Source organism: Toxorhynchites rutilus, chromosome 2 (genome assembly GCF_029784135.1).
Source record: "Toxorhynchites rutilus septentrionalis strain SRP chromosome 2, ASM2978413v1, whole genome shotgun sequence".
Taxonomy (NCBI): Eukaryota; Metazoa; Arthropoda; class Insecta; order Diptera; family Culicidae; genus Toxorhynchites; species Toxorhynchites rutilus.
The window spans coordinates 336,347,746-336,375,354 of record NC_073745.1 but is presented as its reverse complement, the minus strand read 5'-3'; the positions used below and the strand labels follow the sequence as shown (position 1 = coordinate 336,375,354).

At 38.8% G+C, this 27,609-nt stretch overlaps 3 protein-coding genes and 2 non-coding genes across 5 annotated transcripts in view; 2 read left to right on the top strand and 3 right to left on the bottom strand.

The window, feature by feature from the left end:
• LOC129767742 (beclin-1-like protein A) overlaps window positions 1–969 on the bottom strand; it is a 44,064-nt gene extending 43,095 nt beyond the window's left edge. Inside the window, exon 1 of the mRNA XM_055768903.1 lies at window positions 662–969. Coding sequence (XP_055624878.1) covers window positions 662–762 — 101 coding nt within the window. The 5' untranslated portion in view covers window positions 763–969. The remainder of the gene's footprint in view (window positions 1–661) is intronic.
• A 4,685-nt stretch (window positions 970–5,654) lies between these two features.
• On the top strand, window positions 5,655–13,885 carry LOC129769196 (cytoplasmic aconitate hydratase-like). Its single transcript, XM_055771297.1, has 3 exons — window positions 5,655–5,886; window positions 11,013–11,102; window positions 11,162–13,885. The coding sequence occupies exons 1-3, from the start codon at window positions 5,880–5,882 to the stop codon at window positions 13,753–13,755; spliced, it is 2,691 nt and encodes an 896-aa protein (XP_055627272.1). The 5' UTR covers window positions 5,655–5,879; the 3' UTR covers window positions 13,756–13,885.
• Window positions 13,886–22,301: 8,416 nt separating this feature from the next.
• LOC129769046 (uncharacterized protein CG1161) lies at window positions 22,302–23,811 on the top strand. The gene is made up of 4 exons (XM_055771056.1): window positions 22,302–22,491; window positions 22,599–22,835; window positions 22,905–23,030; window positions 23,532–23,811. Exons 1-4 carry the CDS (start codon window positions 22,429–22,431, stop codon window positions 23,685–23,687), a joined length of 582 nt encoding a protein of 193 aa, XP_055627031.1. The 5' UTR covers window positions 22,302–22,428; the 3' UTR covers window positions 23,688–23,811.
• Window positions 23,812–26,554: 2,743 nt separating this feature from the next.
• On the bottom strand, window positions 26,555–26,627 carry Trnat-ugu (transfer RNA threonine (anticodon UGU)). The gene has a single exon. It is a non-coding gene; the product is annotated as a tRNA-Thr (tRNA).
• Window positions 26,628–27,336: 709 nt separating this feature from the next.
• Trnak-cuu (transfer RNA lysine (anticodon CUU)) lies at window positions 27,337–27,409 on the bottom strand. The gene has a single exon. It is a non-coding gene; the product is annotated as a tRNA-Lys (tRNA).
• Between the last annotated feature and the right edge of the window lie 200 nt (window positions 27,410–27,609).

Sequence of the window (27,609 nt, the reverse complement as noted above, 5' to 3'; positions counted from 1 at the left end):
GCTCTCTTTGCCATTCGCACTTTGGGGTTTCATTCGGGAGTGTATTTGGTCGATTTTTAGTACAAATATCGCTCAGATACTCACACAACTTATGCCTAAGGTGTATACAACCGGCAAAAGGAGGTGGATAACAAAAATGCGAAAAATGAATTAACGGGACACGTGATCTGCGGAAGAAGGTTACGCAAAATTTTCATAACACAATTTGAGGTGTTTCCAGCTTGTTCAATTATTTCGGTAAGACAGAACAAGTCCATTCCCAACAGCACCGATTTTACACATGACAAGAATCCGCCTCTCTCACTCTCCGAGATAATCGATGAATGGCTTCAATCGTCCACATGGCAGAGAGAAGTCGGAAGAGTGTAAAGAATGAAAATGAAATTTGTTTTTATTCATTTATGCTTTGTGCGTCGTTCGCTGAATATGGACTTAACCGTGTGTGTTATCATCGAGGCTCTCTCCCTCTCTGCTTGCTCTCTGTGCCGTACGGAATATCGCTGAAGATATCTGAGCTAATTGATAGCCGTAACACAATTTACTGCATTCATATCAGATATGTTACACAATTGAAGGTTTCCCATGAATGACCGCCAGATAATTGAAAGTAATTGAAATCGGGCGCAAACTTAACCTAAATCGAACCAAACAAAGAACTTACGTGGGAGCTTCCTTCGGAAAACGGTGAAACGATATATGTTGCAGCACGGGTTCTCCAACTTTGTTATTACAACCAGCCACTTGGCACTTTCCGCACACCATGACTAATGAATAAAGGCACTCGTAGCTTCTGCTCGGATACTGACCATCTAGACGTACTCATAACTAATATTCAGAACGTCTGCGTAAATGCAACTTCAACATTTTATGCTTTTTCATAGAATCACTTTACACAGAAACAAGATTATTTGAAGGCACACTGGAATCACCCGTAAGATTGCGTGAATGAAAATAAAGTCTATTCAAATCAGAAATGTCAGTCACATTGTAGGGAGCAAAAACCTTCGTCGATTAGGTTTAGTACAATATTAAAGCAGAACGAGGGGAACGTTTGGAAAGTTGAACTGAGAACCAAAGACAATATATCAGTATAGACAAGTCGCGATAATACTTGGGCGAACATTTTGAAATTTAGACAGCAAATAAAAATGTCAACTGATGGCCAGCTGTACAAAATTCAATGTTTTGTGTAATGCGTGTATATTCTATTCGAAGTTTTGACCAATGTGCGTATATGTATATTAGGGTGGCAGCTAAAATAGTAATGTCAAATTTCAAAAACCGACCATGTACATTTTGTTTATTGGCCCAAAAAAAATACCTGTGCAAAGTTTCAGCTCAATCGGACATGATTTAGGGGTGCCTCTAGGGTCTCAAAGTTTTTTGGCCTTCGAAAATCTTCCAAGAGGAGTAAAAGAAACTTGGAAAATCGAATTTTTTATTTCGATGCCAAATGACTTTAAAATGCGTAAAACGTCGAGATCTGGTGTTATCTTGAAACAAAAAAAAAAATGAACGAGAATCAACATTTTGAGTGGCAAAAAAATCAACCATTTGAGTGCTTTGAGGCAACCCTAAATCATGTCCGATTGAGCTGAAACTTTGCACAGATCTTTTTTGTGCCAAGAAACAAAATGTACATAGTCGGTTCTTTAAATTCGATAATTTTTTTTCCGGTCCCAAAAAGTCGGTTAATTTTTTTTTCGAGATGACACCAGATCTCATGCATGTTTCATGCGTTTTTAACTCATTTGTCATCGGAAAAAAAAATCTATTTTCCAAATTTCGAGATTTCGAGCACTTATAACTCGAGCTTTCCTTAATAGAACGCAAAAATGTTTGCACCAGTTGATAGGAAATATTTCTACGCATCTATCACAAAGAACACATTTTATTTCATTGAGATAAACAATTGAATTATTATGAAATGTCAAGTGTTGTCCATATGTACTATGTGCCCATCTTTGATTGGTTCAATTGGCTCCTCGAATGGTTCTGACTAAAGGAACATCCAGAGTAACAGCGAAATATAATTTGGATACATGCAAAGAATTATTTTGTAATCCACTCCCCTTACTAGCCAGATATCGATGGTGCGAAGGTTTATTCGGAAGGCAAGAGTGCACTTGGAAGCCAAACACTTTTCTTCTAACTAGTTGTTTATTTGGCGATGTTACAATATAACGTGTAAAAACAGAATGAACAAGCTCTCGACCGCCACCTCTTTTTATGTAGTTGTGAACAGGTAGCGTTAGCGATGAATATTGATTCGTCGGTGCATGGTGATGTCGGTGATGCATGTCCCGCGCTCAATGCGTGCAACGATGACGTCATTCCGGAGCGGTCGAGTCGGGCGGGAACAATGGCCACACTGGAGAGGATCCAGTCAATATTGAGAAAAAGGTGAAAGTACAATGATGATAGACACAAAAAGATTAAGTGAAGTGTAAGCGACGTGAAAGCGTACGTGGTCTTCATGGTCAGGCCCAATGTGTTGTTGATGAAAGTGGGCAACTACATCAAGCTGATCAGGAAAAATCTTATCCAAGCCGTTTCGTGTTTCCTTCCAAAAATGAGTCCAAGAAGTGTAACAACAGCCGTATCCTCTTCGTTAAATGACTTCGGCTGGGCGATGCTAACCGAAACACAAGAATGATCGTGTGTAACGCTATAGTGAACTTTCTCCTCACATGTGAAATGCGTTTTTTCCGTGTTTTTTTACGCGGTTTTCTGGAAATTACGCGATCTGCTTTATTACGCGATTTACGGTTGCTGGAAATTACGCGATTTACGGTCGGAAATCAGGACAACTTTTAGCATCGCGGTACAAAGGGACCGACACACACCCCAAAATCGGAACTAGTTGTCTTGGTCGACAGAGTAGATGCTGTCGCAACCTACAGACAAGTTCAAGTCTGTCGTAACCCGTTTTCCCTGACCCTCACATTAATTTTCCATTTTTAGAGAATCCAAAAGTCGTCTAACATGCTCATCCTAAAATTCCTCAAAGATTCGGAACAGACAGAGCACTTTGAATATATACAGATTCGTTACTAGTTTCGATTTATGCAATTGTCTTCATCCTATCTCCCACAAAGTCATGTTACATTTTTATTACAACCATCGATTGGTCATCTCTAAGGCTACTTAATAGGAATGTCGGCTCGCTGAAGAGTAAGATCGTCGAGTTCACTGACTTCATGGTGATAAACAGCATCGACGTAACTATCGTTACCGAGACGCATCTTAAACCAAATATTAACGTTCGAGTTCCGAATTATTGTCTATTGAGAATATTGCCATTAGAAATAACATCAGATATCCACTTTTTCCGTGCCTGAAAGTCAACATCATTTAAATTATAGGGGCAGAAATCACAACATCGATTGGGCCTATTATCGTGATTGCGGTCTACTATCCCAAACAGACGTAAACCGGGAATGGTTTGGCGTTGCTTCTCAAAAACGATATCATCAAGCTAACACGAAGGCAGTCGAAATACGTCATCGGCGTGACATTAATGCTCGACATCAGTCCTGTGGAAACCACAGGAGGAATCAAAATGGAGTGACTCTGAATGATGATCTACAGTGTGAACACACCACAGGATCCTTAGTCCGGCCACTCCTTTTTCTGCATTTCTCGTGCTGAAGTACATTCCATCATTGATATCTTAATCAACAACACGGATCGCCATGTCGGTGATCCTATTACCCTTAACGAGTTGAGTTCGGATCACTTCCCAGTGGTGGTTGAATTGGGAGTGGATGTCGTAGTCAGGAGGCTACAATGTAGGCGGAATAAGGATCAAACACTAGTCTAACAGATGCACACAGTTGCAGCGATAAAAATGAAACATCGCTAGAATGACCGTTTATGAAAAATCGTTTCTCGACTCTCGTATAAAACCGTCATCAAAGCTAGTACAAATACGCAAATACGCAAATACGAATGGCAACTAAAAGTATCGAAGGTGTGCTATTCAAATGTACAGGAAATGAACAAGTTCTAAGTTTCACGCAACGAAAACAAGCAACAAACACAAAGCCATGGCAAGCTCGGATGGTTGTGTTAATTACAATGCCAGATGCACTTCAAGTGAAATATTCGCTAACGTTTATAGCTCGAGGGGAAATATAATACACAAAGCGTGCAGAATAAACGACCTTCGTTTTTTCGGGCATAGAAAGATTCTGAGATTTTTCCTCAGATGAGATGCAATACTTATACGATACCGACAGCTAACTTACTATGCAAGCGTGGAGTTTACTTCGCAGATATTCTTTTTTCGCTAATCCCCTTCGTTGTTTCTATTCTAGCGGCTGCATAAGTTACCCGTTATTGACAGCTTTGTTCGGGAAAGCACACAAATGGACAGAACAAATGTATGGGGAAATGGGAATGCTTCCAATTTTCATCAATTTAAATCATATACTAAATGTTAAATATGGAATTGTAATGTATAGCATATCAAACAAATCTTAGGAAAATTCCGATTCGATTGGTGTACAAATCGTTGAAATCCGTTCGCAGCAAAAATAGTTATTAACGTTAACTTTATTTCATAAAAACGGGACCTGTTTTCTGATTTGACACCCTTAATGTAAGACGTAGTCCTACGTCAAAAATATTCATAACTAGAATAGTTACAAGCTGATGAAGTGAGGGGTTGCAAAAAAAAGTTGTGCCATGGCGTACATGATTCCAGCCCTTCTGGTTATACGAAACAAAAAATTCGAACAGATTCTGAATCAGTAAAGAGGCAAGTCAAATACATCTTTTTTTTTTGATCGAAATGGCGGCCGTTTTGAAAACACGTTTTTTTTTACTTTTCCCAATTTTTTTAAAAATAGTAAAATTTGAAAAAATACCTTCATGAATAGTATATTGACAGTATGTTGGTACATCACAGTAGCGGAGCAAGAGGTGGAGAATGAAAAATGCTTTCAATATGGTACCAAGATCGTCGTAGATGTACGGATCAAGAAGGCGAGGGATGCTTTTGCGAGTTTACGAAATATGTGGTAATCCAACCAAATTAGTTTTCGCACCAAAATCCAAATTGAACGTGAAATCCGTGCTGTTGTACGCCAGCCAGACGTGGTGTGTTTCAGCGGAGAACACCCAGAGGCTGCAGGACTTGGTCAACCGATGCCTGCGGTACATAATTCGTGCCTGGTAGCGCTCACAACTGGATCTGGCGACGCAGCCTCAAAACGGAAATTAAGGAAGTCGTCGCAAAACTGACCTAGTCACAGGTCAAGGCTAAAGCGAGCAGCCAACATCCTTCACGTTGGCCCTTTCAACCACTAGGGGTGCGCAGGATTCATAAGTAAGTAAGTGAAGTTGGTACTTGAAAAATAGTTCAGGTTTTTGCCAATGTACGATTTTTTGAACAGTCATTTCCGTAAAAATGCAAAATTGGAGAAAAATATTTTTTAATATTGGTATTTATGGGGATTTTTTATCTTGATCGCTAACGGATTAAAACTACATAAAGTTAAGCGCATGAAATTGTTCTTCCCGTTTCTTTTTTTATTTTTTCTCTTTGACTGTTCGTTATATCCATTACGTAATCTGAGGAGCCTCTGTTGCTGGCAGCCAACACTAACATTTTTAGTACATTTTACATAACACCCGTTCCATTCACGCCACACGTATTCATTCTTGCAGGCACCGTGGTTGACGAAAGACCTGTTTGCTTTACCACTGATTACTGTGATCTCGCTTGGGGATTTGTTGTTATTGTCACATCTATCGATAAAGAAAAAAAAGTATTTTGCGTCGTGATTCGTGTGTTGGGCGGTTCAGCAATTCGAGATCGACCGGTTATCGTGTAACAGTTTCACTGACCACGTAGCAAGTGCCTCGACCGCACGATGGCTGGTGAGTGTTGGATCGTAATCTTCGGCGGAATGGTAGTGTTTCGTAGCTTGAATTGAAGTGATATTCGCAATTATCGTTTGACAAGATTGCTAATTAGTGTTGGAAATCGGCTACCTGTTTCTCGGAGATGGAGAGATGATCTGGAAAATGATGTCCTGTTGATAAAAATTGATGAAACTTCGCGACGTACACCACTAATACAGTGGAACTTGAACGCACCAACGAATGAGAAAGTTGGAGATCTCAACTTCCGGAAGGTTCACTGGAGTGGGGCAATTTCAATCGTTGGTTTGTGGTAGTGTCAGGCTTCGAATGGTTGCATAACCCGGTATCTATGAAATACCATTATCAAGGTGTTTTTCAATTAGTTGGACCGTATCGATTAAACAGTCGTTTCGATTAGTTTTTAATGAATTATCTATCTATTGGGACAGACGACGAGACTCGTGTTGGGTTGAAGTTCAATAATTGCCGCAGCTATAGTGGTGTATGTGAAGAGGCCCGGCAAAACAGGTTTTGCCATGGCACAAGGCAATAATACTCAATGGTGATAAAAATAAATGTAGATCTCCCAGTCATCGTTCCAGTCAATGTGCAGGTCGTGTTGCACAGTCCACTTTATGATAACCTCACGGTTTGTTTGGGTAGAGGAGGGTCACGGACAAATTGTCTGCACGCACGTCTGACGATACGTCACTCACACAAGTTCATTCCAATATGTGTACCGTTTTGTCTCATTTTCCGAACACGTAATTTTCATATGTAAATTTACTAAACTTTTTCTGAATAATTGAATAATAAAAAGTTGATAGGTTTGGGCCTAGGGGCACAAACGGGATTTTGACGTAGGACTTTGATTGTGTGTAGTAATTGCATTTGAATTGAGTTTTTTCGTTGTTCAAAATCTGTAATTCACTTTTGGTACATCAAATGGAAGCCCTGAAAAAACCGTTTCCTGTATGAACTTGTTTTCTTAAACTCTCCTATACTTGCGCGAAAAATCGCAACTCGTATACACACTAATTGTGTGTGTCTGTGTAATATTACTATTGTGTATTTCTAGGCGTTTTTGGTATTTATTCGAAGAAAAGATATAATTAAATCAAAAAAGTCCAGAAAATATTTTTTATTTAACTTCATTCAGTTTTAATAGTCGTTTGATTCAGCAGTCTCATTGATTCTCGGTCTGTCAGACTTATGCGCGAGTTAATCGGGTTTGATCAGATAGCGTGGTTGAATCTGGAACCACATTCTGTTCAAAAATGTACACAAAAATACGATAGAAGCCATTACTACCCTTTTCTTCTGTTTATTCAATTATGCAGAAGAACACAAGGAGTCATCATTTACCATTATTAAACACAATAAAAAGCCTAAGTCAACTAAATCTATGACTACTAAAATATATTATAGATAAAAATAGCATTTATGCCTTCGTTGCTTCTTTTTCCGGAACATTGTTTGTAGGGGGTTATAATAACTTTATAGCCAGGTGATGTATATTGAGTATTCTATGGCCATGCTCTCTTGGGAAGTTGGTGTAGCTGCTGTAGTGAAATGATCTCATTGGGTGCTATGTTCTGCTTATGTATAGGAAAGGGAAAGAAGAAAGGGCAAGTGTATTCGAGGAAGTGAAGCGTACTTCTAAGGGAGGCATATATGGGGAACATAATATTAAGAACGCGACTACTCAAGCTATCATAATCTGATATGCGTGAGTATATCTTTTCGAGCTACTAAATTAGCAGCCAGCAAATTCATTAATTGCATCTTTTACATAACCAAACAACATGCTTGATCTTGTGGCATCCTGGATAAATTGTTATTAGCAAGACCGACACGATAAAGACGTGAATGATCCCGAAATGATTGAACTTGGGGATAATAGAATAAAACCATCTTCCGAGATCATCCCTCCATTGATTCTGCCAACTGATTAATACCTATTATCGGCAAATGGAGAATAATTAATAACACGTATCGACTCACAATGTGAGCTTTCGCCCGTATGTAGACAACAAAATTGCTCGTTGCGTCGGGGAGGATAGCGAGTGGTTAATGCAATTGAAAAAAACATACCCATTTCAATCGTCAATTTGTATAACATTTTAACTATATTTTCTGTTCGTGTTTCAAGCAAAAATTGCTGAATAAAGTTTCTTTCTAATGGTATATAACACAACATGTATGTCGCAATAACGATTTTGAGTACTATTCGTTTGAAGTTTCTCAATGAATCGTTGCATTTTTCGTAAAGTGACCCCCCTATATAGAAATCAAAGACATAGTCCTATGTCAAAACTCCGACGTTCTTTGGGGTGTACACTTCCGTATAACATCATTTACAGGTATCGATACAGGTATTAAAAATAAGTTATAAAAAATAAGTATCTACAAAAGTATTTACAAAAAGTGACAGTCAAACCCAGTAGCAAAAGTTTTTTGTTAGCAAATTCCGTAAGAACAAGCGTTGTTAGTTTTTGAGATTTTCTAGTTTTCACTATTTGGTTTGCTGTTTTCGGGTTGAGCGCCACAAAAGGCGAGAAACTTCTATAAATGGATGAACAAATAATTTTTAATTAGGGATTTTCATTTGAATTAGTATTAATGTTTCGACGAAAGTTCCAAACAGCAGATGTTAAAAGACACTATTTATAGGCAACGACATCCTACCATCTCGAAGCGAGCGTCAAATCCTGTATCCAAAAGGAGTTGGACGAACTGATAACGACTGGATGAACCGGAAGTATGTAAGAGTTAATGACCAACGTAATTTATCCTTGGTGGTCAAGAAAAATGTTGAGCTTCCGTCAGTTATTTTTGTCGGGCATCGCTCCTATGCGTCTTTCGACACGATTCATTTTTGTAAAAATCGGGAAATTATTTTGGTCTATATGCCTCCAAATCTCACTCAGTAACTAGAGGTTTAATTTTTCAAACCATTGAATGCTGTCTGGGATACTACACTCTATAAGTGGCTTTTTTTGAAAATGAAGATGCAATAATTCCAAAGCGAAATTTCGGTCCGCCTTAGAGCCAATGGAAAATATAGACCAAATACTGTTCAATGGATTTATAAAAAGCGGCCAGCTCTCGTGAAACGTCGAAGCCATTGATTGTGAAACTTTTCCTTATTCATGTTGTAATCCCAAAAAATAAACCGCAAAATAAAAGTCATTCGTTGATTCTCGCAGACCTTTTCGGTAAAACTATCCCTGTCACATATTTATACACATTTGTGCTGTTCGGAATTTAAGACAAAGGTGTTGCTCTATGCAATAGAATGAGAGGGTTTTCCGCAAATGGAACGGAATCTTGAACTAAAATTATATCTGGTGATAATTTTGTTTTACAATAAGTTTTAAGTTTGGATTTCTGGAAAATTATAGAAAATTTATTAAATAAGGTCTAGTGCTACGCGTTTAATGCGTCCAAAAAACAGCAAGTAATAACTTTCATTAAAATTTTAAAAATTCAAAATTGGCTTTGGGCCCACTAACCTGATAGAGAGTAAACTGCCTCACAAACATAGATTTAACACAAGGTGTCGCACAGTATCCTAGACAGCCTAGACACCTCGAATGATAGTGTCCCTGCGCTATTATAGTAATGATTGAGCGAGATCAGAAAATCCGGAAATATATCATTATTGCCCGTCACATCAATTTTATCAACCTTACACGATCATTATTATTGTCATTCTGATGAAGTAATGTCATTATTATTTATCGTGTAAGGGACCCTTTATAATTCAATCCATGATGATCATCATTATTCAAGTCGCAGTCTCGCTCCAGCTAGCAGACAGCAGTCTATCTCATTGCTGATGTCAGTTCCGCTCTTTGTTTTTGAGGGGTTTTAAAATTTACAGTTCATTCGCCTCGAAATTGCTGATGTCAGCCACAGCTGTTTGCTCGATACAAAGGAAGAATGGAAGATAGATATCGCACACAATGGTGGTATGGAGATTGATTGTGTATGATCGAATCACACGTACGAATCGTTGATTATATGCGTTGTCAAATAGATAACGGTGTTGAGGAAATAAATATATAATCATCTCGGGCCGCACTGTGTCTAACACATGTATTGACAATAAGAATCACCCATCTTCAACTGCTTGTACAAATCCACGCAATCCTATCGGTCCTTTTAATGACCACCAAAACTGTCGACTATAGAGTTATTTAAAAAAAACTATGCATTCTAATATAATATTTGAAGTAATCCAAAGCTATTGTCATGAATTTTTGCTGCAAGAGAGCTTCTGTGAATTAGGAAGTGTGTTCGAATTTATTGGTGTAATGATGATGATGTTTTGAATTATGAAGACTTTCTCAGACTATCAGATTTTCCCAGTTCATTCGCTCCAGGCCTTAAAAAGTAGCCAATTTGGAAAACTAAAGATCGATCAATTAATTCTCGTGATTTCAAGCATTGTAAAGCTAGATGTAAAAAAGTTTGAGAGTTGCGTTCTACGGAGAAAAAATGAAAGTAAAAATTTGTTCCATGGTGGTTACTGTTGACACCGCCACCCTAACACACACCCAAATCGGTTCGGATCTACGGATGCCGTTCTAAGTGTTCTTTGGAGCATTTCGAAACGAAATTTTAGCTAAGAGATACTGAAAACCTATTTGGATATTCAGTAAGTTCGATGTTTTAATATCGTTCTAGACAGCTAGCAATCAACAGTACATATTAATTTAAAGAGTTAGTTTGAAAATCTGCTCAAATTGGCTTTTGTTGCATCGCAAAACGTTGTTACTGATATGGACCGATGAATGACGGCACGTTCTCACTCTCACTCAGTGAAAGCCGTCATTCATCGGTTCATATCGGTTCTATCATATGTTTGTACCAAAAAAGTGTCATTTTGAATTTTTATAATCTTTGTGTCTCGTCGGTTATAACGTCGTAGTCCTACGTTAACAATACGATCTTGGACACTATCCTTCTTTATTTATCTATTTTTTGCGATCCTCTGAAAAAAAAAGTTGAGTACCACTAATTTATAGTGATGTGACACTACTTAATGGCCAACGAAGCTCAAGTGTTCGGAATTTGAGACAAAACGGTACATTTTATTACCACCAATTAATGTTATGCTGTCGATTGTTTTTCAGGCCCCAACCCGTTCCAAAACCTACGAAAGGAGCTCAATGTAAATGGAGAAACGTTCCACTATTTCGATATCGCTTCCTTCGAGGAGTTCAGTAAGTTTAGTTGGCTAAATTTAATTAACCTTTGATCTTGAGTGCTTTCTTTTTTTCAGAGGAACTCCCGTACAGCATTCGCGTGCTTCTGGAGTCGGCCGTCCGCAACTGCGACAACTTTCACGTTCTGGAGAAAGACGTACGGGGCATTTTGAGCTGGAAGGCTACAAAGAGCGTTAAGAGTGATGCCGAGTTGGAGATTCCGTTCAAGCCGGCCCGTGTTATTTTACAGGATTTCACCGGTGTTCCTGCGGTGGTTGATTTCGCTGCAATGCGTGATGCCGTGCTCAGACTGGGTGGTGATCCGGACAAGATTAATCCGATTTGTCCGTCGGATCTTGTGATCGATCATTCGGTGCAGGTGGATTTCGCCCGCACTCCCGATGCGTTGACCAAGAATCAGGATTTGGAGTTCGAACGGAACAAGGAACGTTTTACCTTCTTGAAGTGGGGAGCGAAGGCATTTAACAACATGATGATTATTCCACCGGGGTCTGGCATTGTGCATCAAGTTAATCTGGAGTATTTGGCCCGTGTGGTGTTCCAGGATGATTCCAAATCTAAGGATGGAATTAAAATGTTGTATCCTGATAGTGTGGTCGGAACTGATTCGCACACGACTATGATCAACGGGTTGGGAGTTGTTGGCTGGGGTGTTGGTGGTATCGAGGCTGAGGCTGTCATGCTAGGACAGGCCATCTCCATGCTGCTACCGGAAGTTATCGGTTACAAACTGGTTGGAAAGCTAAGTTCTCTGGCCACTTCAACCGATCTTGTGTTGACCATCACCAAACACTTGCGACAGATTGGCGTCGTTGGTAAGTTCGTTGAATTCTTCGGACCTGGTGTCAGCGAGTTATCGATTGCTGATCGGGCCACCATCAGTAACATGTGTCCAGAATACGGTGCTACGGTTGGATTTTTCCCGATCGATCAGAACACTTTGGGTTACCTGAGACAGACGAACCGTGCCGAAGACAAAGTTCAAGTGATCGAAGCCTACCTGAAGGCTACAAAACAGTTACGTGATTTCAACGACGCTTCGGAAGATCCAGTTTACACGCAGATTGTGGAACTTGACTTGAGCACTGTTGTCACTTCTGTTTCCGGCCCGAAACGTCCTCATGATCGCGTGTCGGTTTGTGACATGCAGAAGGACTTCCGGGATTGTCTAATTAACAAAGTAGGTTTCAAAGGATTTGCCGTCCCGGAGGCCGAACTCAGCACTGAAGCCAGCTTCAGTTGGGCCGATGGAGAGACATACACTCTGCGACATGGTTCGGTCGTAATAGCCGCGATTACATCTTGTACGAACACGAGCAACCCATCAGTGATGCTGGGAGCTGGTCTGATGGCTAAAAAAGCAGTCGAAGCTGGTTTGAAGGTTGCGCCGTATATCAAAACATCGCTCTCCCCCGGAAGCGGCGTCGTGACATATTATCTGCAGGAATCCGGAGTTATTCCAGCGCTCGAGCAGCTCGGCTTCAACATTGTAGGTTATGGTTGTATGACTTGCATTGGCAATTCCGGCCCGTTGGACGATAACATCGCTAACACCATCGAGAAGAATAATCTGGTATGTTGTGGCGTTCTTTCTGGAAATCGGAACTTTGAAGGACGCATTCATCCGAATACTCGCGCCAACTATTTGGCCAGTCCACTTCTCGTTATTGCTTACGCACTGGCAGGAACCGTTGATATCGATTTCGAGAAAGAACCAATCGGCACGGATGCCAATGGTGGAAAGGTGTTCCTTAGAGATATCTGGCCATCGCGTTCGGAAATTCAAGCCGTCGAGAAGAAGCATGTTATTCCGGCGATGTTCCGTGATGTTTACGCCAAAGTTGAACTTGGATCGCCTTCCTGGCAAGGCCTAAATGCTCCCACTGGAAAGCTCTACCCGTGGGACGAGATTTCCACCTACATTAAACATCCGCCATTCTTCGAAAAAATGTTCCGAGAGCTACCGAAGATCGAGAACATCGTCAACGCACGTGCTCTGCTTTTCCTGGGCGATTCAGTGACCACCGACCATATTTCTCCGGCCGGTTCGATCGCTCGTAACAGCCCAGCAGCTCGCTATCTGTCCTCCCGGGGATTGGTCCCCCGTGAATTCAACTCGTACGGTTCGCGCCGAGGAAACGATGCGGTGATGGCTCGCGGTACGTTCGCTAACATTCGCTTGGTGAACAAGTTGGTTCCGAGCCCCGGGCCACGCACTTTGCACATTCCAAGCGGGGAAGAGATGGATATCTTCGATTGTGCCGAACGGTACACCGAGGAGGGAACGCCACTGATTGTGATCGTCGGCAAGGACTACGGCAGTGGCTCCAGTCGTGATTGGGCCGCAAAGGGACCATTCCTGCTTGGTGTGAAAGCTGTTATTGCCGAGTCGTACGAACGGATACATCGATCGAACCTGGTCGGGATGGGAATTGCACCTTTGCAGTACATGGAGGGTCAAAATGCCGAAACGATTGGTCTAACAGGGAAGGACTTGTTTAGTATTGGTCTGCTGGATGAAAAGATTATCGTTAAGACAGATACTGGCATCAGTTTTCAGGTGATTTCGCGTTTCGACACCGAGGTGGATTGGGAGTATTTCCGCAATGGAGGAATTTTAAATTACATGATAAGGAAGATGATTTCCTAAAACCGAGGGTACGCGTATTCTTGGGAACATCTTTTTTGATAATCTTTTTGGAACAGGTGGAGTGTTTGTCATACATGTACTGATATGACCAGTGTTATTTAAAAATTGAATAATAAATGTTTTCGGTACATTTTGACTTTATCTTCTTATCACACTCCCACGAGGTTTGAGGAAGAATGCTGAATCATTTGACAAAGGACTCCGTCTAACCGGAATATATGGGGGTTAAAATGAAAACCTAAACACAGAACATGCAGGACAAAATGAAAGATTTCGAATGCTTATAACTCGGACATTTCCTCATAGATCGGAAAGATGTTTGCATCAATTGATAGGAAATATTTCTACGCATCTATCACTATTAATAAAATGTTATTTTTATAAGATAAACAACTGAATAACTGTAAAATATCAAGCACTTTCTAAATGTCCAACCGCCACGTTTTCCCCAGCACAGACTTCAAAATCAAGGTGCCTGGGAAAATCCACTTTGCAAATACATGCGAGCGGCGAGTACTTTGGTACTCGCTTGCCTTTTTGCAAACCAGAATATGTATCTCTAAAAAGTGCTTCTAAACTGTGGAGCCTGGGAAAATCGTTTTCTCTGATACTAGAAGCGAATGAATCTCCAAGTTTAAAGCCTCTATAGTATAAAAACTAGAAGTTGAAGTCGTTGATTTATGCAAGTCAGGGGTACTTCTGTACCCGCTTGTTTTTTTTTGGATCTCAGATCGACCCTGTTATGATAGACGGTCGGAATTTCTCGGACATAACTGACATCAGAACCTAGAAACTCAATGCATCTCGAAAAGACTGTGAAAACTTTCGTGCAATCACCGTCCTTAATGCCGCCTACAAAGTGCAGCCCAAATCATCTTCCGTCGTCTATCGCCACTAACAAACAGATTCGAGGTTATCAGGCCGGCTTCATCGAAGGTCGGTCTACTACTGACCAAATTTTCACCTTGGGGCTGATCCACCAAAAATGCCGTGAGTACAGAGTCCCTATGCACCATCTATGCATCGACATTAAAGCCGCATACGATTCAATAACACGGAAAGAGCTATGGAGAATCATGAACCAGGCTTCCCTGTGATGGAATACAGTGGTGCGTGCGAATATCGAGAGGAATATCTGATTCATTCGAGTCCCGCAGGTGGCTTTGACAAGGTGATATGGTCTCTCTCGCCTACTGTTCAACATTGCGCTAGAGGGTGTTATGAGACGAGCAGCGTTTAACTTGCGTGTAACGATTATTAAAAATCATTATTTTTTCAGGGGTCTCCATATCAAAATGCTTTATATTTCAGAAACTAAAAAAGATAGAAAGTTGAAGTCCTCGACGAAAGTTCATATTTTAATAAGATCTAAAACTTTGTCGAATACACTATATTGCTATAATGACTTCAAACAAAATTATGATTAGTTGTAGTTTTTTCAAAGAAAACATGGAAAAGTAGTTGTTAAAAAAACCGTTTCCCTGTAAAAGTAAGAAAAATGAATTTTAATTTTTTAAATATTTTTTTTTTCAGCATAATTGTTTATCAAAAAATTTTGGTATTTTTTTACAAGTACATGGGGATTAACGAAGAGAATATTTATTGGTTATATTCACAACCATTGAGTCGCCCCTTATGCAGCTCAACAATTTCTGCAGTTAGCCTTTTTGTATAACCCTTGGCTGCCATGAATTTGTCGGACACTTCTCAGCAGGGATGCCAGGTGACTCTGTTTCAATAGTTTCGTATTGCACGAAAGAAAAGGTCCACACATTTTTGTCTGTATTATATAGTGACTTTCAACACAGTTGGCTGGTTCGCCACATTACTTCAATTTTTGAAAGAATGTTGGGAGTGAGAATTGAACTCGCGACCTTTAGCGCGAGAGGTACGGATGGTACCACTATGCCAGATCGCCTTCGTGAGATCGTTCTTTATTATCAAAAAAAGTAAATTCACAAGCGTTTACATATGCTGAATTTATTCAAGTTATATATACCTCGAATAAGTGTATCATATTTATTCTCACCCGTTTACACCTATTTTCACGTGAATAAATCCATCTATAGCTATAGATCTCCCTAATGTAAACCCGCCATTAGATTCATTATTCGAGATTAATTTTTTTTCTCGTTGCTTGGTTGTGTGTAAATGTATATCCGTATGAATGTATCTTTTCGTTCGAAAAGTGTGGTCTTTTTTAAGTAGTAATAGTTTGCGTGTCGCGTAATATATAATAGCAGCAACATTATATCCCGGAATACTATATTGATCAAATGATTCAATTTCAACAATAATGTTTTCTTTTTTTATATTTAATTTTTCTTATAAATATCGGAAAACATGATATCATATTGTGCAGCTCTTTGTAAAATTTTGTCGATGATGTGAGTCGTGTTACAAATTGCTAGGTAATTAACAAAACGAATAAGTGACACTGAAAATTAAAAAAAAAAACAGCATTAACTTTATTTTGAACATTTCTTGTAAAAAAGTACAACAGCCATGAAGTCAATATTGAAATAAAATCACAAAATCAATGTTTTTAACCCTTAAATGCATGATTTTTCCTTTTTGAACACAAAGTGTGTATTTGAAAGTGTTGCGCCAAGCTGTCAAATTTTGACAGTTAAAAAAGTGACTGCCATATAATGAAAGTTTGCGTTCAAAAACTAAGATATTTTTAGCACCTATTAAAAGTAAAAAATACTGTGTTTGAATTACCGTTTAGAAATTATTTAAGGAAGAAAACACTGATGTACATGTACATCATCATGCATTTAAAGCGGACCTTACACGGTCAATATGACCGGTGACATTATTATTGACATTGTCACGATATTGATGATTTTCGAGCATCAATATCGCGACATTTCATATGGATGCATGATGTTGACGTTTTACCTCACGGGCTTCTTCCAGACTGAGTTGCCAGATTTGCAAGCGGACATTTAATTTTTGTTAGTCTTTTTCATTGCAATTAAAATTTATAAACTACTGGAATTGTAGGAATCATAAACGAAAGCTTTTGGTTTGGAAAACTGATACTTTTCATAGCAAAATACGGTACTTTTCACGATACAAATCAAAACCTCAAAGTGAACTGACAATGTGATGGTGAGAGGGTGAATGAAACTTAACAACGTTTTAGGATTTTTTTAACGTTGAACTCGGTCATTCTTTGCGCTAGCGAGCGGGTTGTGTATTTCTTCACACTCCGTTATAAAATTTGGAGAATGAGAAGATCTGGGAAAATCACAGATGGAAAAACATAATGTGTTAATTCAAGCTACAGTAGAATCCCGATTATCCGCGGAATAGTCGGGCAAACTCACCGCGAATAACGAAAATCGCGGATGATCCATTAAAGGGCAAAAAAAGAGATGCAAACACGAAAAAAATATGTTTCAACATAAAAAGAAATCATGAAACTATCCATCTATAAGGTTGTGTACACCAGTGGCTAAATAATGTAAAAGTCATGACCACAACAAAAGAGCATGGGCCTACTACTCACTAACAAATTCCGGAAAGGCCTATTGATTTACGAATAATCCACAGGGCGTATCACCCGCTCGCGGATAATCGGGGTTCTACTGTCATAGGCTTATTTATGGAATAAAAACATTTGCTTGCAGATAATATAACTTGCATATATTTTTGCAAACTAAAATAATCTGGCATCTTTGAAACTGAAAGGAACAGTCTGTATTAGTGAAACAAGTATTATGATGTGTTTTTGAGAAGGAAAAACGAATTCTAAAATGTAAATTGTGAATGAAAATTTAACTTTTCCGAATCAAATTAGTATTCTATGTGAATGCAAATCACATTTTTATCTGCAAGTGGTGAGAAAATCCCATAAAAAAATGTGTCTGAGTTTGACGTTATATTATAATAATAAATTTTAGTAGGAATACCTGAAAAATCAGAGAAAATAGGTTAAGTTAGGGTTAGGACTACGGGCTTCAAGTAATAAAATAATACCAAGCAAATCTTTTCATTCAAATTTTACCAATTGAAAATTGCCTTTTAGTCTTCTAATCTGATGGAGAATAGTTTGGATCCCAAACTTGAATGTGGCCACAAGCCATCGCGGATACTTTCGTTGTTCGGGGTTGAAGGCGATATTGATCGTGTAAGGTGGCAAAATATTGTTTAAGGTTAGATCGGATGTCGAAAGCCTAGCTGTCACGATATTGAAAACCCTTATTGTCAATAATTTTGATTGTGTAAGGTGCCCATAAGGGTTAATGTAAGTCAAATATTCAAAATAACAGCATGTCTGCAAACCTGGCAACCCTACGTGAGTGAGTGGACTTTCACCTGCAGATATGCCAGATTTGAAGACATCTCTTCATTTTGAAGACATTTTACTTACTGTGAAGACATTTTGAAGACATTATGAAATATGTGAAGACATTTCAGTAGCGATAGCGTATATGAATTGTTGAGAGATACTGGGCCTGATCACGAATGTCACTTCAGCGTGAAAACGAATTGTTTTGTATGCAAGGTTATATACATTTAATTTCGTTTTCACCGTGATGTGGCGTTCGTGATCAGGCCCATTATTTCCATAAAGTTCTAACTATTGGCCGAAAAATTCGTCAAAACAAGTACGGCTTTTGTCTCAGTGTCATTCGCTTGCTTTTTTATCAGTGTGGCATATTCTTAGTAATCAATGGAGAATTTTGTCTCGGGCTGATTCACTTGCTTTTTTCAAATTTTTCCAAGCACAAAACTCACAAGCATATAGAAAGAATTCAACAACAAAGCGACTGTTATTTCAAATTCTGAAAAGTTTCAAGCGGTCTGAATACATACCCAGCAAACATGAAATCGTATAATTTTGCACGTGATAAGTCTTACTTTCCTCCGACTTGCACTGTGATCACGCGTATTCTAGAGCTTGCCACTCAAAATGCATTCAAGGCGTGTTATTTGGCATAGAAATCTCAACTAAGTACTAATAAAAATGACGTATGTAATACTACGTTGAGACGGCGAAGTTCCTCTAGGAACGTTAGTGCCATTGAAGAAGAAAGAAGAAGTCTTACAAGAAATCAGAATAAATCATAATCGCATATAATACCAATCAAAGTATGTATCGTGTATATTTGAAATCGCATAAAATGTAAAAACTCGATTTTATATATCATTATCAAATTAAGTCGCAATTCGGTATAATAAACATCAGTTTTATGATGTACATTGTCATAAAATATATTTAGTCCGCATCATATGCGTATGCAGTTTGTGTGTCGTATAAGCATATAATTTAAATCGATTCAGTACTGCAGTAAATCGTGTTGCATGCTGAAGAAAATCATGAAACAGTAAATCATATTAGATCCTAATAAAGAACATATTACATCATATTGAAATGTTAATGAAATGCTTCAACAATGACAAATGATTTACAAAAATGGACTTCTGAATATCCGCACTCGAAATCGCTGATGTTCGATGAAAGTAACAACGGCAAACATCCCTTCTAATGAAACATGCAGCAAAACGAAGTGAACTACGCCATTCAACGCCAATCTTAGATATATACCACATCGAATTTGATACATTGCATCGCATCGCTTTGCAAGATTGCCAGATTGATTTATTATATTCATTATAATAGTAATCAGAATTAAGTTGGATATGACTGAGAAAACAAATTATATAGTGAAAATTGTAATAAAAATAATTTAAAACTGAGAAAGTTTCATTGATATTCATTTATTTTTTGTTATTCCAGTTCAATGACATTATATATTTAGTTTCTATAACAGGGAAATCAAAGATCCTTTTCTTAAATAATAAAATCGGCAACCAGGAATGACTGATCCTACTGCATAGAATGTATTAAGTTATATCATATCGAATCATATGTATGAGTTTTAACCGCTGTTGAATGAATTAAATTTCAGATAGCCGCGCGAGATAGCTGGTGGATGATAATCCAGACGACCGGAGCTCGAACCCACACCGGATCAGTTTTCACCAAACATCAATCTGTGCCATTTTAAACATTTATAATCCACTCACAACACAAGTACATTAAATAATTATTATTTCTACAAATATAAATACTCATTTATAAAAATGGCGATTCGTGAGACCATAATAAACATTTTACCAAAATATTTTGCGCCATTTGTTTTTTTTATATCTGTAATAAATCGTATATGAGTATGGCAAAAGTCGTATCAGGTGCGTTGACAATTCATGAATATATTCATATTAGATCGCAATTTCAACATAATCGCTATTATAGCCGATCAAAGTTGCATATTCATCCAAACTAATTCGGTAAGCATTTGCCATGTATGTATATGGCCTCCACTTTTGCATGCATATGCCAGTTAGGCGCAATATATGCCAACCAAAATTGAGGGCATATGATGTTATATATACGCTTGTTATGCGATTTAATGTTTGCTGGGTATTGTCTCTAGAAAACATTAGCTCATTTGCGCTTGAGAATTCGAATGATTGTGACATAATATCTTTATTATTTTGGGCCTAAACTATACAATAGATTAAGCTAGAACTTTCAAACGACCACTTCAAAAATCGAAGGTGTTCCGGCAATATACCGTTTCAATAATTAGTTTTATGAATATGGGGCCTGATTCTGGAATACACTTCGAATACACTTCACGGTGGAAACGGAATGAAACGTATCCGCGATGACAACGGTACGGTGTCGACATCTGGATACGAGATTAGTTTCCCACTAAACTTATAATTCTAATATCAAATTATCTTCAGATAATATTTTTATATGAGATTATTATATCACATGAAGAAAACATAGTTTGAATATACATTGAATACCAGTTTGATACGAAGAAGTTAATTTTCATTAATGATTTTTTGTTTGAAAAGTGCTCATTCTGCCTGAAAACTCATTATTATCTTCGACACTTCACTAACTCGTAAAACGTAGTTCATTGGCATGCCGTTTATTTCGTTTCCACCGTGAAGTGTATTCGAGAATCAGGCCCATGGTTTGAGTTACTATCAAAACTTCAAAGCTGAAATAAACAATTTGATTTATCATAGTTCCGTTTTTGTGAAAGAACTGGGACTATACCCACTCAATCAACGGTTTATCAAGCCAATTATCATTTCTAAACTTATAAAATTTAGTTTGCAGTTGCACGATATATTCTTTGTTCATATTTATTGAAATAAACTTCAAAACCTCAAGGTAAGTTTAATGAAATGCCCTATATAATAATCTATATATATATACAAATGGAGTGATGTCTGTCTGTCTGATTCCTATGGACTCGGAAACTACTAAACCGATCGACATAAAAATTGGTATGTAGGGGTTTTTGGGGCCGGGGAAGGTTTTCGTGATTGTTTGAGACCCCTCCCCCCTCTCTAAGGGGGGCCTGCCATACAAATGAAACACACATTTCTGAATTTGTCGAGAATTAATCAAGCAAATGAAACGAAATTTGCCGTGTGGAGGTTTTAGGGTGCAATAAATGATTCTATGGTGGTTAGATACCCCTTCCCCCGTTCTTAAGGGGGTTGCCATACAAATGAAACACCAATTTTTGCATTACTCGAGAATTAATCAACCAAATGAAACCAAATTATGCATATGGAGGTTTAAGGGTACAATAAATAATTCTATGGTGGTTAGAAACTCCACCCCCTTCTCTAAGGGGGGGCTGCCATACAAATGAAACACAAATTTCTACCTTACTCGAGAATTAATCAAGCAAATAAAATCAAATTTGGCATGTAACGTAACGGAGAAACATGTTATTTGCAAGAATTGTGTCTGAAAATAATCTGATATTATAATGTCGAGTATTGGTAGAAGTACTAGGAATTTTATAGTAAAAGGCAATTTTAAAGGGTAGATTATAAGAACAATCAATGAATAATTCTGCGATTGGACTTACGAACAGCGCTTAGTAAGACAAAGTTTGCCGGGTCAGCTAGTACCAAATAAAATAATCATTGAGTAAGCTGTCAAGCTTTGTACAAAAGTAAGTTATGAATTTTGATTTCTTCTGATATGATTGTGAAGACATTTGAAGACATTGGGCCTGATTCTCGAATACACTACGAATACACTTCACGGTGGAAACGGAATGAAACGTATCCGCGATGACAACGGTACGGTGTCGACATCTGGATGCGAGATTAGCTTCCCACTAAATTTATCATTATAATTTCAAATTATCTTCAGATGAAATTTTTGTATGAGATTATCATATCACATGAAGAAAACAAAGTTTTCCACTCACATTGAGTACCAGTTTGATACGAAGAAGTTAATTTTCATTAATGATTTTTTATTTGAAAAGTGATCATTCTGCCTGAAAACTCATTATTATCTTCGACACTTCACTAACTCGTAAAACGTAGTTCAATGGCGTGCCGTTTGTTTTGATTCCACCGTGAAGTGTATTCGAGAATCAGGCCCATTGTTTCGTGCCATGTGAAGATATTTAAAAAAAACACCTGGCATCCCTGCCCGAGATATTGTCACTCATTCTGGGCTCTCACCACATCCTGCTGATTGTGCATGGACCAGAAACGTCAAATTTGTGCAGCAAGTGAAAAGTGCAGTAGTAAATAGGCTAGAGAAATCGAAAATCCTTGCTGAAGATTGTATTTACATTTGCCCTGTGGCTTTAAAAAGCTTAAATGTACAACAAGCTCTTTCTATGTTTGCTGCTTATTGCATCGCTGCAGATAATTACATCTGATGTGAGTATTTCGTCAGAATTTCCCCTAATCAGTCCATTGTACGTGTTGTTACACCCATTTTGTAATGATTTTTTTTTGTTTCAAATTCATCTTTGTAATCCGATTAGGGCCAGTCATACGAGGACAAGCGATGTAAATGTATCTGTCCAAGTATCAAATCAGTGAACAACAACACGGAGGATGACTCCGATCGGATGCTGATCATCGATAATGTGCCACCAAACAAGTGTAACTGTGACGGGGTCATATTGCCCCGGATTGCGGACAAAATCAAGGGAAAGGAACAGGTGTTTTGTCCGCGGTGTGACTGCAAGTATGAGAACAGAAATACAACTATTATCAAGGTGATTTTTTTTAGAAATCGCGGAATGAATTGAATATGTTATAATTGAGTTTTACGCCCTTTCAAACAGGTTGTTGTAATTATTGTGATCTGGATCATCTCCCTGCTTGTGATCTACATGCTGTTCCTAATGTGTCTCGACCCGCTGTTGAACAAACGCGTGAAGGCGAACTACCAGGAGCACACCAATGAAGATGTGAATATTATTCGTGACAATAACAATAGCACCAATAGTATTATCGGTTTCACCAAACGTGACAACTTTAGAGTTAAGCTTAGTAATACGCGTAGCACTGTCACTATCGGGAACACTGGCGATAGTGACAGTGATAATTCGGATTATTTTTCCGGTACCGGTAACCGGGAACGAGTCCGGCTTCTGTCGCCAGATGTTTTGTGATCTCATTTGTTTTTAACATTCACGTTCGACTTTCCAGTCTGTTGCCTGTCGTATACTCATCTCTTTAGTGCTCTAACACCGCTGACTGAACAAATAATAAATGAGTCTTATGATTTTATGAAATTACACATAGTTAGTTGATTATTTGTAGTGCTGTATTCTGTGTTTATCTGTTTAACATTCACTGTAATTTTTGTGTTTGCACTGAGGTTTGTCATCCATCTTTCACTTTCTCGTCATCTTTTTCTTTGTGGTTGTGATAGATTGCTTTTTAACAAGTTGATCTTTGTGTTTTAGGATGATACATCAGTTGCAGTGGGTAACCATAGCCAGGACATGCAGGTACGGGATGGCAACGTGTTGAACCGCGTCGGACATTCCCAGGACAAGTGGAAGAGGCAGGTGCGTGAGCAGCGCCGCAATATCTACGATCGTCACACGATGCTGAATTAAGTAAGGACCCGTGGTGCGATGTGAGTGTTTGTATACATATTCGAACGTTGTTTTTTTTATTGAACGTTGTCTAGAAAAAATACCCCCTTTGATGCAATACCAAATTCCGTTTCCAGTAAGATAATTGACTGATTTTTTGTTAATAGAGAAATTCCCCATTAATCTTATGTTGAGCATATTTGTTGGTTTGTTCGAGAATTGCTGTATTACTGACCACCTTTGGAATTTGATGGTTGTTTAAAACTAACATGAACTGAATATGAATTATCTATATTGGACGAATAGTGGAGGAGTGGAAAGATGGAGAAAGATTTGCACTATCTTCAAGAAAGGGGACAAACTAGACTGTGAAAACTTTCGTTCAATCACCGTCCTCAATGCCACCTACAAAAGGCTTTCCCAATCTTCTTCGTCGTCTATCGCCACTTACAAATAGATTCATGGGAAGTTCCCAGGCTGGCTTCAACGAAGGTCGGTCTACTACTGACCAGATCTTCACCTTGGGGCAGATCTTCCAGTACAGATTCATCGACTTCAAAGCCGCATATGATTCAATAACACGAAAAGAGCTATGGAGAATTATGGACGAAAACGGCTTCCCCGTGAAGCTGACAAGACTGGTTAAGGCTGCGATGGATGGAATACAGTGCTGTGTGCGAATATCGGGTGGATTATCTGATTTATTCGAGTCCCGCAGGGGGCTTCGACAACATGATGGACTCTCTTACCTACTGTTCAACATTGCGCTAGATCAGTGATTTTCAACCGGTGGGGAATTAGGTCATTAGAAGGGGGAATTGTGCAAGGGCACATTGCACAATTACTTCTATTTGAAGATGACAATGATTAGCAACAATTTCCACAGAAACTTTTTTGGATACACTTAAATTTGTGATCCTCGGCAAACATTTCCGAACCTGAAATGTAATGTTCAATTGAACAATTTCACAATGTTTGAAAGACTTTCGTCAGTGAATGATGATGGGACACATGACGAAACAGTACAGAAGACCATAAAAAAGGAAATTGTACAGCATTTGTCAAGACATTCTTCAACATGTTAAACTTGAAACATATTTTCCTAATATCAACGAACAAGATTTTGACATGGTTTGAAATCCCTTCTGACTGGCAGTGACAAACGATCCACAAATGATCGATTCTCATCCTGATATGCGGAATACGCGTTACGAGTGTTGTTGTCTTTTGCGTAGTATTTATGTGAATCTGGATATTCTAGAATGTTGCTGATGGAAACCAAACACCGTGACAGAGTGGATATTGAAGTTTACATGAGGTGTGTTTTCCGATAACGTTCTCAAGAATTACAATTTTGGCGGAAATCGTTCAGGTGCAGGTGCCATACTGACTTGACGAACTTCGTTTACCTTTTTCGTAATCAGATACAAGTATAAAATCAAATTTGCTGCGACTGTAACTTGGAAACCGTTTGTATTCTTTCATTATTTTACTGATATGCTACAGACTTTCTTACAAAAGACTGATAGGGGGAAGAACTGAGATTAATTTTCGTAAAGGGGGGAATGAAGCAAAAAAATTGAAAACCACTGCGCTAGAGGGTGTTATAAGACGAGCGACGTTTCACTTGCGTGGTACGATTTTCAATAGATCCAGTCAATTCATCAGCTTCGCTGATGACGTAGACATTGTCGGCAGAACATTTGAGAGAGAGAGAATTGGACTGAAAATCAATCCGTCTATAACCAAATACATGCTGGCTTCCGGATCTGAGCACGACAGGACCCCATTAGGTAGTAGTGTACGGCGATGATTTCGAGGAAGTGGACCAATTTGTCAATGGCTCAATGGTAACGTCTGACAATGATCTAGCCGCAAGATCCGGAGACGCATTATCAATGGGATTCGTACCTATCCACAAACAAACTTAGCAATCGTGCGAAATGTGGTACGATGTACAAGACGCTCATAAGACCGGTTGTCCTTTACGGACACGTAATATGGACAATACTCGAAGAAGACCTGCGAGCACTCGGAGTCTGAGTCGCTCCATATTGAGTTGTTTCATTATTTCGAATCTAGATTCATTTGGGCCTTTGAATCACTACTTTCTGTGTGATCTCTTGGTAAATTTTACAGCGTCTTACGTTCTTGATTTGCATAAGCCGCCCATAATGACTGGAAGTTTGTCATTGAGATTTTTTGTATCGGCATTTCAAGAATCGTGCACAATGCTCAAGGGATTAATAAAAACGTCGCAGGTGAAAAGACTTCGCGATATTAAGATATTCTGTCACGACCTCAGATGGAACAATCTAGATCGCGTCTCAACTGATAATATTGAATTGTTGAAACACATTTTGCTCGAATCACCTACTCATTACATACACTGTTGTCGTATAGAAACATATGTTTTCAATCGAACATGTGACTGGCTGAGAGTGAACCACAAACTGCCTTGAGCCTTGATAGGCGGTATGCCCAACAGCAAATGGCCCCACAAAAGTGGTGTCCACATCGAATCCGGTGGGGACAAAAAGAAGAGGAGTGCAGAATTGATTGGTGAAGCACGAGGGTAGAAAACTGCAGCTATGGACCGGGTTTATTGGTGAAATTGTAAAGAAGATCTAATTCAATAACGGAATATACTAGCATTGCAAATAAGTGAAGGGCCCCTGTGGATCGATAGCGGACTTTTATCAAAATCATTTTCTAATTTTGTTGTTGTCGTCCCCAGAGCCAACACTTTCAGGACAATAATAAACAAGTTTACTGTCGGTCCGATGAGATCGGTGCGAAAAAGGCGGAAAATTCAGTGTTAGTTCAAATTTTGAGTACTGGGACTTATTAAAATTGTTATTGACATTTAAAAACAAAATAAAATCAAGTGCCTCCTGTGAGAATCGAACTCACGACCGCTGGTTTACAAGACCAGCGCTCTGCCAACTGAGCTAAAGAGGCTACATGTTGACGTATTCTCCCATGTCAACACATTCTTTTCTTCCTCGTTTTTCAGCATTTTCAAAGCGATACCGTGGCAGCGACTGGTGAGTTACCATTCTGGCACTCACCTGTAATGTGAGTGGAATCTGTAAGAAGTCGGGTTTATGGTGAATTGTTCCGTAAAATAATGATCACAAAAGCTATTCTAATTACAAACTTTTTTACATTCTCCTATAACGGGCAATTTAATAGGGTTGACATTTTTCAAGAATTTTACGGAGGTGTGAGCAATTGCCGACTTATTTTCTCGGTGACGCTCTTGAGGTTCCCAATGGAGCCCTTGTAACGTTCGTAAAATACTGTAGGGGATCAACAAAATCATCATCATCGGCTGCGATGTCATCGCTCATCACACTATGTGGGGAAGTACCGACATTAACAGCTGAGATAAGGGTCTTTTACAATTTCTCTTGCCACGTTTTCGTTTTCGAAACATACACCCCAGTATAGAAAAGAAAGACGTAGTTCTACGTCAAAAACATTTATGGATTACGAACAATAAAGCATTGAGAAATTATTTCGAGTGCTTCGACACGTTCAACACTCACAACTTCCCCTCTTTGTCACTCACATTGAGTGACCGTGTGTGTTGATTGGTGCTGCCATCTATTTTAGTGATTAACCTGTAACACTTTGTATGACGTCAAAAAAAACAAAAAAAGATATCCGCCCAACGTGGGGCTCGAACCCACGACCCTGAGATTAAGAGTCTCATGCTCTACCGACTGAGCTAGCCGGGCGAGTTGCAAGCTATTCTCTCAAATCAGCATCTGATGACAACAGACCTTCGAAGGCGGGAGCACATTTAAGGAGTACCCCTCCCATTTCCTTCCCGATGATGATCAACGATGCTGCTCATTTAAGTAGGAAATTATATGATTGCGTGCCTATGGTCAAGCAAAATAAACATCCAGCCATCCCACGTCTGTGGGGTGCAAGT